This window comes from Ochotona curzoniae, unplaced genomic scaffold (genome assembly GCF_017591425.1).
Source record: "Ochotona curzoniae isolate NIBS_2020 unplaced genomic scaffold, NIBS_Ocur_1.0 patch14, whole genome shotgun sequence".
Taxonomy (NCBI): domain Eukaryota; kingdom Metazoa; phylum Chordata; class Mammalia; order Lagomorpha; family Ochotonidae; genus Ochotona; species Ochotona curzoniae.
Genome location: NW_024466684.1, coordinates 1,358,749 through 1,376,028, shown reverse-complemented (window position 1 = coordinate 1,376,028; position 17,280 = coordinate 1,358,749). Strand labels below are relative to the sequence as shown.

Here is a 17,280-nt window from a genome sequence, read left to right as displayed (position 1 = left end):
CTTGTATTCCAGCAAGACGAGGGACTGGAAGCTGGAGTGAAGGAGGGCACCTCCCGGGCAGGCTGGAGTGTTGTTCTGTGTCTGCTGTTGGGGATCTTTCCAGATGGGGAGGGTTAGGCGGGCACAGAAGTTTCTGGAACTTGCAGCCCTGAGTTCTGGCACAATTGCAACAGGGCTATCAGCCTGGTGGACATGTGCTCCAGGAGCTGCTATGGACTTTGCCATTGCACTGTGAGCCATCAAAATGACACTTGATGAGTTGCATCTGCCAGAGCTGGGAAAATTAATTGAGATTAGGTAATAAAGTTATCAAGGGCTGGGATGCAATCAATGTAATGAGCTTCTTTTAATAAAGCTCACCAGTGGGGTTCTGTATGATGGCCCCCGTGGGGCTGGAGCCTGCTCTCTGCTTCCCAAGGCCTCTGAAGAGCCTGCTGCTGCCTCCAGAAGGTCTCTCCCTTGGGCCTGCCTGTGTCCACATCGCTGAGCATTTGCTGGGTCTTAATGCTCACCATCCCGGGGATTTGCTGTCAGTGTGTGCTTGTCTCTGGTGGTGGAGCAGAGAGGAGCAACCTTCTTCCACGGTGTGCCTTGACTGGTGGTAGCTGGAGGCTGGGCTTTGGACCTAGGCTAAGCTGTGGCCTGGACATTTGTTCACAACTGTGGTGCTCGTCCACCTATGCCAGCTTCACTTCTGACCCTTTCTGAGTGGTACGGTGGCCCCCATGCTGGCAAGAGCCACTGTTGGAATTTCAGCCTAGGGGACTCCAGAGCGCTGGGGAAGGGACAGTGATCTGTTCTCATCTGCCTGCTTTGGGGGCTGGGGCAGCAGAATGGCACCTGGTGCCCACCTGCCCAAAGACGTAGCTGGCATTGGCCAGGGGAGTGGGAAGTAGCTCATGGGGAGGGTGCCAGGAAGAAGGGAGCCTGAGCCAAAGCCTGCGCATACACCAAATCAGAACCCCGCCTTCAGCTGCATTTTCTTCTAGCCCTTCTGTATCTTGGTCTCAGTGATCCCAGATCAACGATCCAGCTGGGCTTTGTTTTTGAGGAAGATCTGACGTGAGGCCAGATCCTTTGCTCTAGCCAACGGCCTTAATATCATAAAAAACAAATATAACCTACCTCCTTTCTGCTGCTTCTTCCCTGCAGTGGGCAACATGCTAAGTCATCCCAAGCGTGTGTTTTTCTTCTCTTTTTCTTTCTTTCTTTTTTTTTTTTTTTCTTACAAAATGAGTGTTGCTGCTCTGGGTCTGTATTTTTCATTGATGTGCTCAGAAATTAAACTGTATATCTCATTCTGTTTCTCTTTTTTAAAAGTTCATTTTAAAAATTACCTGAAAGAACAAAAGCAAGAGAGAAAAGAGAGCTCCCAACTGCTAGTTTACTCCCCAAATTGCTGCAACTGTTGAAGCTGTGCTGAGACAAAGCAAGGAGCACAGAGCTTCACATGGGTACAAGAGCCCAAGTACTTGGGTAATTTTATGCTGCTTTCCCAGGCACATTAATAGGGTGCTGGATCAAAAGTGGAACAGCTGGGACTCAAACTGGCGTCCATATGGGATGCTAGCATTTCAGGCAGAGGCTTGTTATGCCACGACCAGCCCCCATTCTGATTTTTTTTTTAAGCTTTTGAATTTGGTACTCTGTTTTTCAGACTTGTTCATCCATGTGATAAACAAGTTTTATTTATTTTCATTTTATCTGAATGAATGAGGCAGTGAGACAGAGAGATCTTCTTATCCACTGGTTCAGTCCCCAAATGCCTGTAACTTTCAGGGCTGCGCCAGGCCAAAGAAGCCAAGAGATCAGAATCCAGTCCCCCGCATGCCAAGCAGGTTATGCATTAGCAGGAAGCTATCGGCTGGGAAGCAAAGGAACCGGGACTCAAGTCAGGCACTAGCGGATATGCTATGGGTGTCCCAGGCAACATCTTGGCTCACCCTACCTGGTGCCTTCTCGTCTCTGTGGAGCATTGGGTGGGACACACCCTCCACCTCTCACCTACTGACTGCCAAGCCTTTCCCAGCTCCCATCAGTCCACCCAAAGGAACGGTTCTCATTTGCTTCTGTTCCAACTCGCACGGGCTCCATAGGGCGTGAATCACTCCAAGGAGGGCACAGGGATAACCCTGTGATCACCCTGTGTCTTTAAGAAATGGGCTATAAGGTGTCCTTGCACACACTGACCAGTAACAGGCTGTGAGAGCGTCTGTGGCCACTCTCTGACCTTGATCACCACTATCCACTGCCTTTATCATTCACTGCCTTGGTTATTTCACCATTGGACCAACACCTTACAACTTACATCTAAGTGAATGTCAATGTGAGTTACATTGAAACAAGGCAGACACACACACCAGTGGGTAAGAGGAAGGCAGCACAGCTCCCGCCAGACGAGGCTCCAGGTGGAGGGGATGTGCGAGTCCCCAGTCTGCTTCTCTGGGAGTTGAAGAGGCCTCTTCTAGGGATGTCATGAGCATAGGATTCGGTGCAGGCAGGCACCTGGCAGGGCTGAGGTGGGCCCCAGGTACTGGGTGTGCAGCTGAAATACAGCCAGAGGGAAGGGGCAGCCTGGTGCCTTTTGCCTCCAAGCTGCAGTGGCTGACCCGTGGTTCTTGGAGAGCAGAGCAGAGAGCCCCTCATCAGAACAGGACGGGCCAGCCTGGACAGGCCTGGGCTCTCCCTGGCACTCTAGCCCAAGGGCTCTGGGAGAGGACCTGAGGCCCAGCTGCCTTCACACCTGATGCCAAGCTGTTCTCATGGAATCAGCCCTCATCAGCCTCTAGGGGACACCCTGGTCACTTCTGTGCCAGGCTTCTGTCCCCTGTGTTGGTGTCCTTGCCCTTGCTTGGTTGCACCTTTGTTTGCCTGAGCACATCCTCCACTCCCTCTGAGATGACAGTTGGTTAAGACTGCACATGCATGAGGCAGTTGTAGAGGAGAAAGCTCACTCAGGCACCTGAGAACATACAGGTCTGGGGTGCTTTGGTTCCGTATGCATACTCGATGCAGAATTTGGGAACAGTTGTGGTTGGGGAGTGATTCCTCTTCAGAAGTTGGAAGGTGTCCTGCTACTGGCTGCTTCTGAGAAACCTAAGCCATTTCAAATCCAAGTCCTTGCCTCTGACCTCTTTGCAATCTGCTTGTTCTTTCCTGTGTTCTGTGAAAGCGTATAGAAAGTTCTGGAATCTCATGTAATCTGCCATAGCGTGAGTCTCTTTTCACTGCTGTGTGGAGTTCTAGCTTCTGGTGTAGGCATTTGTTTGCATTATTTCATAGCAAGTTTCTCTGGGTTTGTTTGTTTGTTCTTTTTTTTTTTTTTTCTGGCTTTCCAGAGCTTCTGCTATCGGGATGGTGATACAGGTCAAGGTACAGGTCTCTGACCAGGTCCAGGTCCTCTACAATTCCTTTTTTTGTTTTTTCCTGATTAAGTCTCAACTTACTGTTTTTCTCTTTGGGAGCTCTCTCAACTTTATGTTCCCTGGCCTCCCACTTGGGTGGATCATGTCTGCCAAAATGGCTTTAACTTCAAGGAGCTCTTTATTGCTCTCCTCTTGCTCTTGTTTAATGAATGTCACAGCTAGCTCCGTGTGGCTCTCCAACAATGCCAGAGCCAGCCACCCTGTCTCCCTGCGTGGACCCCACTTCCTCCTTTTGATTCTACAAGAGCATTCTGGGACTGAGTTATGGAAGCAGACTGGTGTCCTGATACTTATTTTTAGTGCAGTACTGTGAACTACACCTGAGACCTGCACTGCCTTTTATTCCTTCCAGGAGAGAATGAGCCTCTAGACCAAGCTGGTACAGAGAAGGGGCTGCTCCTGGGACTGGAAGGCAGGACACAGTATGCCAGACCTCCAGCTAGTCCTGCTTCTTTCACCCTACCTTCCCTGCTACTCACAGGGGTGCTTGGTGCCATGAGGGTTGGGGTCTTCGCTGGAGCCTGTGAAGCAGGCTGATGAGCTGCCGCTCTCCCCACTGGCAGGCTGGATGTCAGTTCTCCCAGACACAACCACATCCATACTCATGGAAAGCGCCTCCTTTCCAGGCCCTGATAGTTCTGTTTTCAGTTCTTCCTCTTCTAATGTCCCCATCTGCACAGTCTAGTGGGCATTTGGTGGAACAGTTAAGCTGCTGATTAACACAAACCACATTCCAAGAGTACATGATCTTGAGTTCCGCCTCTGCTATCAGTCCCGGCTTCCTGCCAGTGTCTGCCCCAGGAGGCAGCAGGTGGTGGCCCAAAAGCTTGGACTGCTGTCATTTACATACCACCTGGCTTCTATCATTTGGACATTTGGGGAGCAAACCAGAGGATGGGCGATTCTCTCTGTTTGTTCTTGCAAATAAGCTGTATAACTTTTAAACATTTCAAAGCTGCCTTCAGTGCAGTACAATGCTGTTCCAGGAAGAAGTTGAATTATATGTGTTCTGTTTCTCTTCTCACCAGGAAGCCCCACACAAACTGAAACCTGTCTGGGGACTTTCTGTGAAGTCCCATTGGTCTGTCTGTCTGAACTCAGTACCATTATGTCCCCTTGGTGTTTATTTCATTTTATGTTCTGAGTTTGAAAGCCACGTGTATCCTTCCCTTTTAATCTTTCTCCATGCTTTTCTGGCTGTTCACACTTGAGTAATTTCCAGTGAATTCTGGAATTACTTAGTTGAACTCCACAATTCTCTAGTGGAGATGACAAATTTACAGATTTTCCCAATCCAGGATATAACGGTATCTCCTTTTCCAAGGTTTTCTACTCTGTTTTTGCATGTTATATTACTCTTTTTTGCATAAAATATTGTATTACATTTCTGTGATCTTCACACATTCGTATTTTGTTTGTTCCTAGGTATTTTACGGATTCTACTGCTAAGTTGACGAGCTGTCTCTTTACTCTGTTTTCTAGTTTGTGTTGCTATGAACAAGAACAGTATTGATCTTTGGGTACCCCTGTATGTGAGGCAAGGATTATCTATTCCATGTAGGTTTGGTCGAACTCTGCTGTAAAAGCTTCTGGCTTTTTCTTTGACCACATTTCCAATTTCTTCATAAGGTTTTGATTTATTCAAGCTTCCCACTTGAGCCAACAATTGGAGTCTGTTTTCTGTTTAGCCTGAGCTTATTAGAATGGTGTTTTTGATTCCTGGCATTTAGGCTTTCTTGAAGATTTGTTTATTCATTTGGAAGGCAGAATGACAAGGAGAGATGGGGAGATGGGTGTGGAGGGTTCTTGCATCTGCTGGTTCACTCCTCAGATGCCCATAATAGCCAGCTCCACGCCAGATGGAAGCCAGGAGCCAGGAACTCCATCCAGGTCTCCCTTGGGTGGAATTTTCCAATGCTTTTCCAAGTGCATAAGCAACCAGGACTCAAACCAGTGCTCCAGTATGGGATTTCTGTCACAGGCTATGACTTAATCTGCTGTGCAACAATACTGCCCTGCATTTAGAGTTTTAAGGTGCCTTCCTTTGGTTGCTGTTTCTGATCTCATCTCAGTGTCAGAGATGGTTAATTGTGTTTCTGATTTGCCTATGTGATTTGGAACTTGGGCCACCATGTGCTTATAAAGGACAATTGAGGGAGGGGCTGGTGTGAGAGCCTAGTGATTGAATTCTTGCCTTGCATGTGCCAGGATCCCATGTAGGTGACAGTTTGTGTTCCAGCTGCTCCACTTCCCATCCAGCTCTGTTTGTGGCTTGGGAAGGCAGTGGAGGATGGCCTAATGCCTTGGGACGCTGCATCCATGTGGGAGACCTGGAGGAGGCTTCTGGCTCCTGGCTTTGGATTGGCTCAGCTTTGGCCATCGCAGCCACTTGAGGAGTGAAGCAGCAGACAAAAGATCTTTCTGTTTGTTTCTCCTCTCGGTAGATCTGCCTCTCCAATAAAATAAATGAATCTTTTAATTGGATATGCTGAGACTGGTGCTGTGGCATGCTAAGCTGCTGCTTGCAATTTCAGCATCCCATGGGAGTGTCAGCTTGAGTCTCAGCTGCTCCACTTCTGATCCAGCTCCTTGCTCATGTGCCTGGAAAGGTAGCAGATAGATGGAGGTTCAATGGCTTGCAACCCTGCCCCCGTATGGTAAATTCCAATGAAGTTTCAGACTCTTGGCTTTGGTCTGACCCAGTTTATGGCGGCTTCGGCCATCTGGGGAGTGAACCAGCTACGAAGATCTCTTTCTCTCCCTTTCTCTGTAAATCTTCCTTTCAGGTAAATAATTTTTTTAAAAGGTGGGAGGTATGCTTTCTGGTTGTTGGGTTTAAGCTTGAGGTTATCTAATTCAGCCATATCCTCACATGGAACTCCTGTGCTGTGTTCTGAGCATCATGTTAGCGTGCCCCTGTAGCTGTGGCTGTGTTGCCTGCTCCCCAGGTCCAGCCGAAGATGTCAGGAGCATTGAGTACACACCTCCCATCTTCTCTACCGGCTGTAGATAAGCACATCCCCTGACCATGATAGCACCAGGGTCCTTTTGGTTGGCAGTTACATGGCACACATGTTTTCTGTCCTGCTAATTCTAATCATTCTATCATTTTGTTCCCATTGTGCCTCCCACAAGGAATGAATAGCTGAGTTTTATTCTGGTGTGTGCTTTTCCACCTGTCTCTGCACTTTTGTTCTCCTTCCCTCCTGGCCCTGCTGCACCTGGCCCATCCTGTCAGCCCAGCTCCTTGCCCCTACAGGAACCCTGACTCCCCTCTGCTGGACCCTGGCTGCCTGTGCCACAACTCCTACCTGTGGGGCAGTGAGGAAGTGAAGGCAGCCGGGCCTTGATCTACAAGGAGGTGGTCCATGCCCGGCACATTCACAGGGGAGAGGAGAACTGCACTTGCTGAAACCAGACCCTCAGTTATGGGGGAAAAGGCAGGGCAGAGACCGTCTCCATTTAGGAAGAAATAAGGAAACGTGGGGGAAATGAGAGGATGGTTGTTGCACAGAGAGGGGGCCCAGTCCACGTCACTGGGACTCTGCACTTCTTGAGGCTACATGTACCCCTGTGCCTTTTGTCCCCAGTGGTGTGCAGTGAGGAACCGTGGTGGGTGCCAGTGGAGACAAAGGAGTCTGTGCCTAAAGGGGCTGCGGTGTAGCCTGAGGGGTGTGGGAGCTCCAGGGCTTCCACTGCAAGGGCTGATGGTCACTTCCCTCTGGGCCTTTTTAGGGGGTGTCCCACAGGGGCAGTGAGGGGTTCAATATGAACAGCAGAACACGGGGCACAGTTTTCTATCTCTGCCACCCACATGGGAGACCTGGATGGAGTTCCTAGCTCCTGGCTTCAGCCTGGCCTAGACCTGGCTGTTGTAGCAATTTGGGGAGTGAGCCAGTGGATGGAGGCTCTCTCTTTCTCCCTCAATTCTTCGTGCATGTGTGTGTGTCTGTGTATATAGCTCCCCTTTTCTCAGTTTCTCTGCCTTTCAAATAAATAAACATTTTAAAAAGAAAATACTGATGCAACAATAGTAACAATGCTTGAGGTGGAAGTACATTTTCAGAACGTTTAGAGAATTCTGCTCTTTCGCACTGAGCAGTAACATCCACCTGGCTGTGGACTGAGCGTGCCTGGTGAAAGCAGCCTCACCCGGGGGAGGGGATGGGAGCGGTCTGCTCTGGCCACCTTCAGCCCCCTGTGGCTTCTTCTCAGAGTTGTCTGGCACTGTCCCTGCACAGTGAGACCAGGGCATTGGTCAGGAGGGCACAGCAATGACTTTGGGAGCAGGAGGCATGGAGGTGGCAGACAGGCAGCAGGCTATCCAGGCCCCCAGTTTATTGTCCAGGCTACTTATTCCCCACCAAGGGGATGGCCCTAGCTCCTAGTTTCTCAAGAGAAATGGAATAGTCTAGATTGTAAAAACAAACAAACAAAAAAAAAACCATGAGATCATCCAGTTTTCAAAACTGATAACTAAGCTGGGTGTTTTTTTAAGACTCTGTGGCCCTCCTAAGTGCCTATGTCCTGGCTCTGGCTGGCAGCTGCCCACATGAGGTGGGAGGCAGAGCCTGGTGGCCTGGCTCCCAAGAGAGGCATTTTCTGTGAAAATCACTCTCTCGCTGCCTCCCAAGGTGAACCGGCCTGCAGAGATAGAAATGTATAAAAATAGAGTGCAGGTCTCAGCCCCCAGCAGCAGGCTGTAGTTCCCACCATCTCCTCTGGAACATGGGGATTGCCCCAGTCCTCTGCCAGCTACTGAGCCCAGCATTACTGCGCTGTGGACTGATACTTCCTACGGGCACTGCTGGCCCTGGGCAGTGCCTGCCAGGTGCATCAATGTGCATGTGCACACATGAGTGTGTGCATGGGTGTGGGTGTGTCTGGGGGGACACAGGGACTGCAGAGCCAAGCGACAGAAACCCAAGCAGTTGCTAAGCCCCTCTTGTTCCCACCTGCACCCCCGCCCTGGTCCTGCTCCTGTCTCCAGCCTGCAGAGAGAGCCCTCTGTCACCTCCCAGGCTGACAAGAGAGATAGGGGGAGGCTATAGCACATGGTTAAGAGTTAGTCTCTGGAGGAATCCACCATGGGGGGAGGGTTGTGGGAGAGGAGGGGGAATCCCAGTGCCTATAAAACTGTATCACATAAAAAAAAATAGAATAGAAGGAAAAAAAAAGAGTTAGTCTCCCCAACTGTGACATGGGGACAATAATTCTTACCTGGAATGCATGTTGTCCAACCTGGATGAGAAGGTGTGCATGACGAGCCTGGTGGGAGAAAGGACCTGGTATGGGGAGGCCCCATCAGCATTTCCATGAGCTGCTGTGCTGCCTCCAGAGCCAGCTGGAGCTATCCTGATGGCAGGATGTGTTTAACAGGCCGGTAGAACAAAAGAAGAAGAGTGTGGCGGTGTGGTTGGGAGTTGGGGGAGTGAGGGCAGGGCACACTACCAGTGGGGGCAGGACTAACCTGGCCTCTTAGTCCTTGGCCCTACTCCCCGCCCCACCAGCTGTAAGGACACTGGGCCTGTACCCTACCTGTGAGTTGGTGGTGTCATCTGTGTCCCTAGTCTTTCCCTGGACGGGGGTCCCTGAAACCAGTGCAAAGGGGATGAGGGGCCCCAGGACAGTGGCACTGAGGTTGCCAAGCAGCCAGGACACCAACTGGTCAGCTTGGCTCTCCCCCTCCCCCAGGGCCCCACAAGAGGGCTGGGGCCTGGAGCTGGGGTGCAGAGTGTGCTCCAGACCCAAGAGGAAAGTAAAAGGGAAGAGTGGCAGAAGCCACAGTTGGGCAGACAGTGGAAGTGACAGCTTGAGCCCTCGTGGTCAAGGGCTGAGCCTGCAGGGGCAGAGCTAGCCAGTGCTTGCCTAGGGCAGATTCAGTGGTAGTGCAGTACCCTGAGAGGGGCTCACCTTGGACCATGCATTGGCGGCAGGCTGCTGGACAGAGGGAAAGCCCTGAACAGGGGGTTCCTGGCCCAGCAGGACTCTTCTGGTGGACAAGAAAGTTGGGGTGGTGGTCATGCTGGGGAACCCACCCTGTCCATTCCAGATTTGGGTTTCCCCAGCTACAGTGGGTGGAGGCACCTGGGATGCCCATCCGCTTGGAAATGTGTGAGTCAGCAGCAGTGGGCAGGGAACATCTCTGTCTGCTCTCACTATGGCCCTGGGTGCCTGCCTTCCCAGGTCTTGATAATCTCAGGAAGGCCCCTGCTGAGTGGCTAGAGACTCTGTGAGGCTGAGGAGAGGGTCAGCAGGGTGTTGGTTTAGCCTCCTGAGTGGGAGTCCCTTCCCCAGGCTTCGGTGTGTTCTGTGTAAAATGAGCACAGCAGTGTGTTCTGCTTGCTCAAGGGCATAGGGTGCCTGGTGATTCTGGCCACTGCTGTAGCCTGGGTCTTTCCATTGCAGAGGCCTCTTCCGGCAGCCTGGACAGCCTGAGCCAGGCGCTGGGAATCCTGGAGGAGCGCATCAACAGCTCACGGCGGAGAGCACGCAGGCACATCACGGACGACGACTACAACATCGAGGTCTTGCTGGGCGTGGACGACTCCGTCGTGCAGTTCCACGGCAAAGAGCACGTGCAGAAGTACCTGCTAACACTTATGAACATCGTGAGTGGGGGACAGGTTGGGGCCAGAGGGGCGCAGCCTGTGGGGGCAGGTGGAGGGCGGGGCCCAGCACAGGCGGGGCTGGTGGCCTGTGTGCTCTGACCAGCTGCCTTTCCTGATCCAGCAGGAGGTGAGTGCTGTGCTCTGAGGGCAGCCCACAGGCTAGCCAAACCAAGCGTCCCCTCTCCTCCTTGAGCCTTGCTCCCTGGGGAGCGATTCTGACTTCCCAAGGGTCTGTTAGGAAGGGTCACTTGGCTCTAGCAACCACCCATCCTCCCCACACAGGGACATGAGCTACTAGCATGGATGCACTGTGAGTGTTGAGATAATGTGTGTGTGTGCGTGCTTTTTCAGTCTCTCAGTGAAGGGCAGCTTAGCCCATAGGATCAGATGTAGCCACAACACATGCAGATTTCCCCAGAAGTCGAGTGTCCTCCATCAACAATGCATAAGGCTGGGACTCATCCACCTGCCTCTGTGACAGGTGGTCTGAAACGTTCCCGTGGCTTTGGCAGTTAACTTCATTCATTCCCTCATAGTAAGTTGAATGTGATCAAGCCAACAGTGATAGCAGCAAGATTCCTAGAGAGAAGTCCAGGTAGTTGGCAGACCACACCTCTTTTCTGGGCCACACAGATGGGTACTGACTGCTAGTTGACCACATGGCTTGTGGCGAGGGGCTTGTGGCAGAAGCCGGTGCTGGCACAGGGCAGGATCCTACAGCCGAGTTTCCTGGGACTCTGCAACTCGATGGGTTCCAGGCTGGAGGAATAGGTGGCACAGAGGTTCTGGGGCGTATTTGGAGCAATGAAAACTGGCTGGGACTGCAGCCCAGGGACACAGGTGGCAGGGTGGAGGTCAGCAGGGCAGTATCCCATCCCCCATCACCTAGGGAAACCAGGATGAAAGTACAAGCCCCCCGTCTTCATCTCAAAACTCCCAGAGGCAGAAGGGGTTAGAAACACCTGCTGAGGACTTCATGGGAGCCATCTGGGTGCGGGGAGGGTCTTCCAGCACTGAGACTGCCGTCCCCATCCCCGACAGCCCATTCTGGCACCCCTGCCACTCCAGGCTGCTTCTCTTTAAATCCAAAGAAATAACATTTTTTCTTTGCTTATTAAAACGTTCTATATTTAACACAGATACTGTTTTATTTACGAAGGAGCATTAGAACAAATTTATGAAAGTGTGTGCAGTTTTTTTCCTGGCGCTGATCTATTGCCTCATTTGAACAACCGTATCACCCTGGCTGCACCATCCTGAGTGGAGCGCCCCATCTTATGGTACCTGCTGGGGGAACAAAACACTTCCCTTTTAGAGGTGGGAGATGCTGTGGGCAGGGCTACCTCGTTACAGCTGCCTCTATCACTCACACCTAAGTATTTCCTCAAACTCACTTCCTAGAAGTGAAAGTGCTCGTCAGCAGGGATGCACCTGGCTGACACACCAGAGCCTTCCCCAGGAGGGACCCACCTGCTCATGCCCATCTCCCCCATCCCCTCCCACCACAGAGGCCTTTGTAGCTGTGACAGTTTGGTGGCACAGCTGGAGCATTTGTTGTATTTGATGGTGATGAGGCTATAGTCTCAGGCCGTGGTGTATTTTTAAGTGGACCATTTGTGTACGTGTGTGTGTGTGGTTGCACTTAGCTTACTGGGATTTTAGTTTCTTTCCTGTTACTCTGAAGAGTTTTTATTCTCAAATATGTAACCTTTTTGTCTGTTTTGTGAGCAGAAAATATTTTCCTATTTTGTTTGGCTTCTGTTCTATTTGGATTTTTTAAATTTAATTTATTTATTTCATTTTGTTTGAAAGACACACCCACACACATACACGCAAGGAGAGAGAGATCTATCTTCCAGCTTTCAGTTCAATGCCCAAATGTTGACAATAGCCAGGGCTGGGCCAGGCTGAAGCAGGAATTGGGAATTCCATCCAGGTCTGCAACCTGGGTGGCAGGGGCTCCTCTGCTTGAGCCTCCCACACTGTAAGTTAGCAGAGAGCTGGATTGGAAGTGGAGGAGTTGAGACCCCAACCAGTACTCTGACCTGGGATGCAGACCTCCAACGGGTGGCTAAACTGCTGTGCCAGACGCCCACAGGATGGTTTCCGCCAGTGGACATGCTTGTACACGGTCTGGTTCTGCCACTGGCCCTGACCCCTAACCCACTTGGGTAGTGTGATTGGCATTTTGTGCCCTGTTTGACCTTCACTGCGTTAGTGTTAGGGGTGACTGCCAGGGGTTGCAATTGACAGAAGGGTTTCCAGGCTTTGGCCCCTGCAGCCCTGACCACCAGCTCACTCATGTCATGCCCATGCTGAGCTTCAGCAGCGTGCATCTGGAGTGTCTGCAGAAGGGAAAAATGAAGGGAGCACTCCCACGGGCCAGACTCCTGGGTGGCATCTGTTAGAACTTGGTGCAGCATCTGGCTGCCCCCATATCACCAGGATGTTAGCTGTGTCCCGCCCCTCCCCCCTTGGGGAGTACTGGCAGAGCAGGTACAAAACTCCTGGGGCTGGCACAAAATGAAGAGACAGGAGCTCTTGTATAAAAGACAGGGGGGAAATGCTGTGAAAGGCATAAATAAATCAAGCCTCTTGCTGTCTCTCAGTCTCTCTCTGAACCTCTCAAGGGCTTGAAATTGACTTTCTAATATCTCCCCAAGTCAGGAAGATCGGAATTTAAAAATTGCGATCATGTATTTTGCTGTTCATCTTCCTGTTATGCCATGCCTGCTCTACATGCAAGTATGAGAGCCTTTGGCTTATATTCAAAATCGCCAGGATTAGGCAAATTTGTATTTCATAGCTCATCCCCAGAGGGTACACCTCAAGCCAGGCTGATGGGCTAAAGCCAGAAGGCCAGGAAGGGGCAGGAGAAGAGGATATCCCCCCCCCCCCCCCCCCATAGCTCCAAGTGACTACCCCTTCAGGTCCTGGCTGCTTGTAGGGTGGGCTAGCACAATGCTGGGACCGCCTAACAAGGCAGAGTGAACTCTGTGGGATCTGACAGCTGCTGGGCCCCCTCCCGCCAGCCACACAGGACACACATGTGACCCTGTGTCCTGCCCAGGGTGCAACCCTATTCCCAGGGCACATGGTTAAGGCAGACTCATTGTTCCCTTGTGCTGCTTGCATACACTCAGTACCTCGCCTATGTAGACACAGGCCCAGACTGGCTACCCACCAGGTGTGCCCACTTACTGTGAGCCCAGGGTGGGAGGGAGCCACTGCTGTGCCCTGTCCTGGAGAAGCCATGGGTGTGGCTGCATATGCTGGGGCAGTGCCAGCCGTCCAGCCTGCTGTTGCATCCTGGTAGGATTTTAGTTGCAAGGCACACAAAGCAGTCGAGGGGAGCAGATGGAGTGCTGCAACTGTGCGTGTAGGATCCTCTTCTGTTGTCTTCCCAGGTGCTTCAGCAGGGAGTTAGATCACAAGTTAGATCACAAGTTGCTGAGATTTCAGATTCTACAAAGCCCCAGAAAAGTGCCAGCTTCGACTGCTGGCCTTGCAGGCAGCCCACACGCAGCTTCTGGGACCCCACAACCGTAGGCCAGCCAGTGACAGCTGGACAGATGTGCCGTCTTTCCATCCACAGTGCCACAGTGCTGCAGCAATTCAAACGTTAATTTTATGTGACATGAACCTGAGCATATCACTGAGATAAAGCAACAGTTTCCTTGAATTCTTTGAGATACACTGGAGACGCTAAAGCAGAATTGCCACACAGTCACCCTAGGGCCCAAACTTGGCCCTTTCACGTGTGGTTGTCCATAAAGTTTTATTAGAACACACCAGACCCACTCATTCGGTCATGGGTTGCCTGTGGCTGCTTTTGGAATGCAGAAGCAGAACTTCAGCAGACACCATGTGGTCCTCAGAGCTTTCACTGTCTGGTGCTCAAAGGAAGCCTGCATGCTTGGTGCCCACCCCACGGTGTGGCCTGGGTGCCCAGACTGAGTGCAGCAGGGAGACGCTGAGCAGAGGATCCGCATGTACTGGCCTTGGCAGGATGCCAGAGTCCTAACTTTGACTGTTTCTTCCCTGACAATGTTTCCTCCATTTCCGGAACTTGGTTTCCTCCTTTTTTTTTTTATTTTTAAGATCATTTATTTGGAAAGCAGAATGTCAGAGAGAGAACAGGGCAAAACACACTGAACGAAAGAGATCTTCTGTTAGCTGGTTCACTCCCTCAAATGGACTGCAACAGCCAGAGCTGGACCAGGCTGTAGCTAAGAGCTCCATCTGGGTCTCCCACAGGATATAGGTGCCCATGCACTCAGGCCATCCTCCTCTACCTTCCCAGGTGCATTAGCAGGGAGCTGGATCAGAAATGGAGCAGCAGCCAGCACTCAAACCAGCTCCTATATGGCATGTCAGTACTGCAGACAGTTGCTTTACCCACTGTGCCACAGTGCAGACTCCATTAGCAACCATTTTAAAACAGCCAAGCAAGACAAGTAGATTCCCCAGCTGGGTCCACTGCTTGTGCTCCTCTGCTGCTGGGCAAGATGGGGAGCTTCTGTGCTCTTTGGCCATCCTCACCTGCCTGAAGCCCAAGGTCTGTTCTCTGCAGTGTTCTCTGGAACAACTTCTGTCCAATGAGTGATGGCTGTGCATGCCAGGTCCAAAGCCCTTCCTTTTTTCTCACTGAATCCAGAAGTTGGCCTGGTCTCGGACACCCTTGCCAGACTTCACAGACTATCAGAAAGCTGATAGCGCAGCTTCCCCCTAGCTCACAAGGACCAGGGGCAGGCAGTGGGGGTCAGAAGAGAGCGGCCCCGAGAAGCAGCCGCCAGTGCCCCTGGTCACAGGTCTCCAGCTCTGCATTCAGAGGCAAACATCTCTGAAACCGGACTCTAAAACTTAAGTTCCCTAAGATATCAAGGGCAGAGGTGGGGTAGGGTGGGATAGAGAAGCCCTTCACCTGTCCCAGGTGCAAGGGACACATTTGGGTTTGGGCCTGACCATGGCATGGGACAGAGAATTCTGAGCAAAAGTTCCCTCTGTGTCCTCACTCTCAGCTTCCCAAGACCTTGGGACTCCATGCTTTTGTGGGCTGCACCGGTGGGTGAGTGGATGCTCCTGGCAGTGTTTCTGTTCTTCATGCTTACCCTGCTGCCCAGGAGCCCACTGGACATGCAGCTGTGAGGGCCAGGGGTCTGCAGGATGAATGAGGTGGGTGGGCCTGGCTGGAGCTGCAGGGAGCAGTGGGCACAGGTTAGGGGGAGGGCTACAGGTAAGGCCTTGCCTTCTAACCCCCCAAATGTCCCCCTGGGTTTCAACCATTTGTGGTCAATCAGGAACAAGCAGGCCCAACTGTTGTCAGATCAATTTTTTTTTCCCCCTCCGAGAACATGGAAATACAATTTTCATGGGAAATCTAATTATCTTTCAATACAAGCAACAAATTGAAATTAAGAATCCAGAAGGCACAGGTGGCTTTGAATGGCTCAGAAAGTCGGCTGTGTGGATTGCCACAGCCTTCCTCAGGTCCAGAGAAGAGAGGGCAGCGACTGCCTGTCCCTGTCCCACCCTGTGACAGGGCAATGGGTGCTACCCCCAGGGTTACTGTGAGCCTCCTAGAGGTTGGACAGCAGGGCAGTGCCCAGCAGAACATCTCAGGCAGTTCGCTATCCTTGGCCAAGCCCAGCAATCCCCAAGGCCCTGGCCTGGGGTACCAGTGTGTATGAGATGTGCCTGGCACCCCAGGGGCTGGATGCCAGGGAGGGCATGGCAGAGTTACCATCAGGAACTACACCTGAAGAAAGAGTGGCCTGAAGTTAGGGACCTCCGGAACCAGAGCCTACCCCTCTGTCTGCCACTCACCCTGGCAGTGGCACAGCAGGGCAAGGAGGTGCTCATGGAACTCTCTCCCACTGCCTTAGCCCAGGGGTCTTCTTTCCCGGGGATGTCACTGTAGTGGGTGAGGCTCCTACCAGAGCACAGAATGTCCCCTGACTTTTGCAGTATGATGGATGAGAATGCTAGAATTCATCCTCCGCCCAATCCTGGCCCCACACCCACTCATCTTGGCCCCTTGCAGCCTTCCTCCAGTATGGTAGCATTACTGAACCTCAGGACCCCGCCACTTCCCTCCGTCTCCATGACCCTCTTGTGTCTCCCCTTAGCTGCCCCATCCCTGGTGTCCTCACCCTCCCACATATGCAACACATGGATGGCACCCCCCCCTTTTTTTAGCACTGCCTTTTGTTTTAGCTTTATTTGTTTTTATTTGAAAGGCAGAATTGAGTTCCAAAGGGAAAGAGAGACACAGACAGATATCTTCCATCTGATGGTTTATTTCCCAAATGGAAAATGACCACAATAACCAGAGCTGGGTTGGTCCAAATCCAGGGGCTTCTTCTGGGTCCCCGATGTGGTGAAGGGGCCCAAGGCCTTGGGCCTTCCCAGGTTATAAACAAGGGGCTGTTTATGGTAACTCGAGCAGCTGCGCCTTGAACTGGTGCCCATATATGGTGTTGGCATTGTAGGCAGGGGTTTAGCCTGTTATGCCACAGCACCAGCCCCCCACTGCACGTTTGAGAGACACTTTCCTGGATGTTGGAAGTGCCCAGTGGGGTTCACATGCCTCAGGGTAGTGGGGTGAGCTGCAAAGCCTTAAAGAACCAAAAGTCTCACACGCACCCCCATTCTGCCTCGTGGCATCTTTCCCCACTCCACTGACAGCTGAGGCAGGAAGCTGGGGAGCAGCCCGTCGTTGGCCTCCCTTGGGGAGCTAGTGGTTATCAAAGCAGGAGTCAGTGTCCCAGTGGACAAGAAGGGCTGGGCGTCATCACTCCCTGGTGACAGATTGAGATGGCTATGCAGCTCGTCTCGTGCGGGCTCCTGTGGGGAGGTGACAGCTGAGCCAGACAAGCAGACAGGCCACGAAGTGCCACGCTGGCTTTCTCAGGCGGGGCTGATGACAGCTGTCATTCCCTCCCAGCTGCCTCCCAGGCAGCTGCCTGTGCCAAGGCAGAAGCCCGCAACCCTGGCTCCTGCTCCCTTGCCTGGGGAGTGGGGGGCTCTCGGTGGAGTGGGAGTGTTGGAGTGAGCTTGGAGCTTGCACGAAGGCACTGCAAATTTCATTTCCCATCTAGAAGGGGTCTCCCAGCCTAATTGATTTTGCTTTATTGGCCATGGACTAGCAGATTGCCAGCAAATTAATGAAGGCTCAGAGCAACTACAGATCCACAGGATCTAGAGTCACAGGGATTTCCTGACCAGCAGGCCCCCGTGACCAC

At 52.0% G+C, this 17,280-nt stretch overlaps 1 protein-coding gene and 1 pseudogene across 2 annotated transcripts in view; both read left to right on the top strand.

Annotated features, from left to right (window-relative positions):
- LOC121166446 overlaps positions 1-17,280 on the top strand; it is a 1,182,205-nt pseudogene that overhangs the window by 966,976 nt on the left and 197,949 nt on the right.
- LOC121166429 (A disintegrin and metalloproteinase with thrombospondin motifs 2) overlaps positions 1-17,280 on the top strand; it is a 180,670-nt gene that overhangs the window by 100,069 nt on the left and 63,321 nt on the right. For both annotated transcript variants that reach the window (XM_040995526.1, XM_040995525.1), the window contains exon 4: positions 9,834-10,036. In XM_040995526.1, coding sequence (XP_040851460.1) covers positions 9,834-10,036 — 203 coding nt within the window. The remainder of the gene's footprint in view (positions 1-9,833; positions 10,037-17,280) is intronic.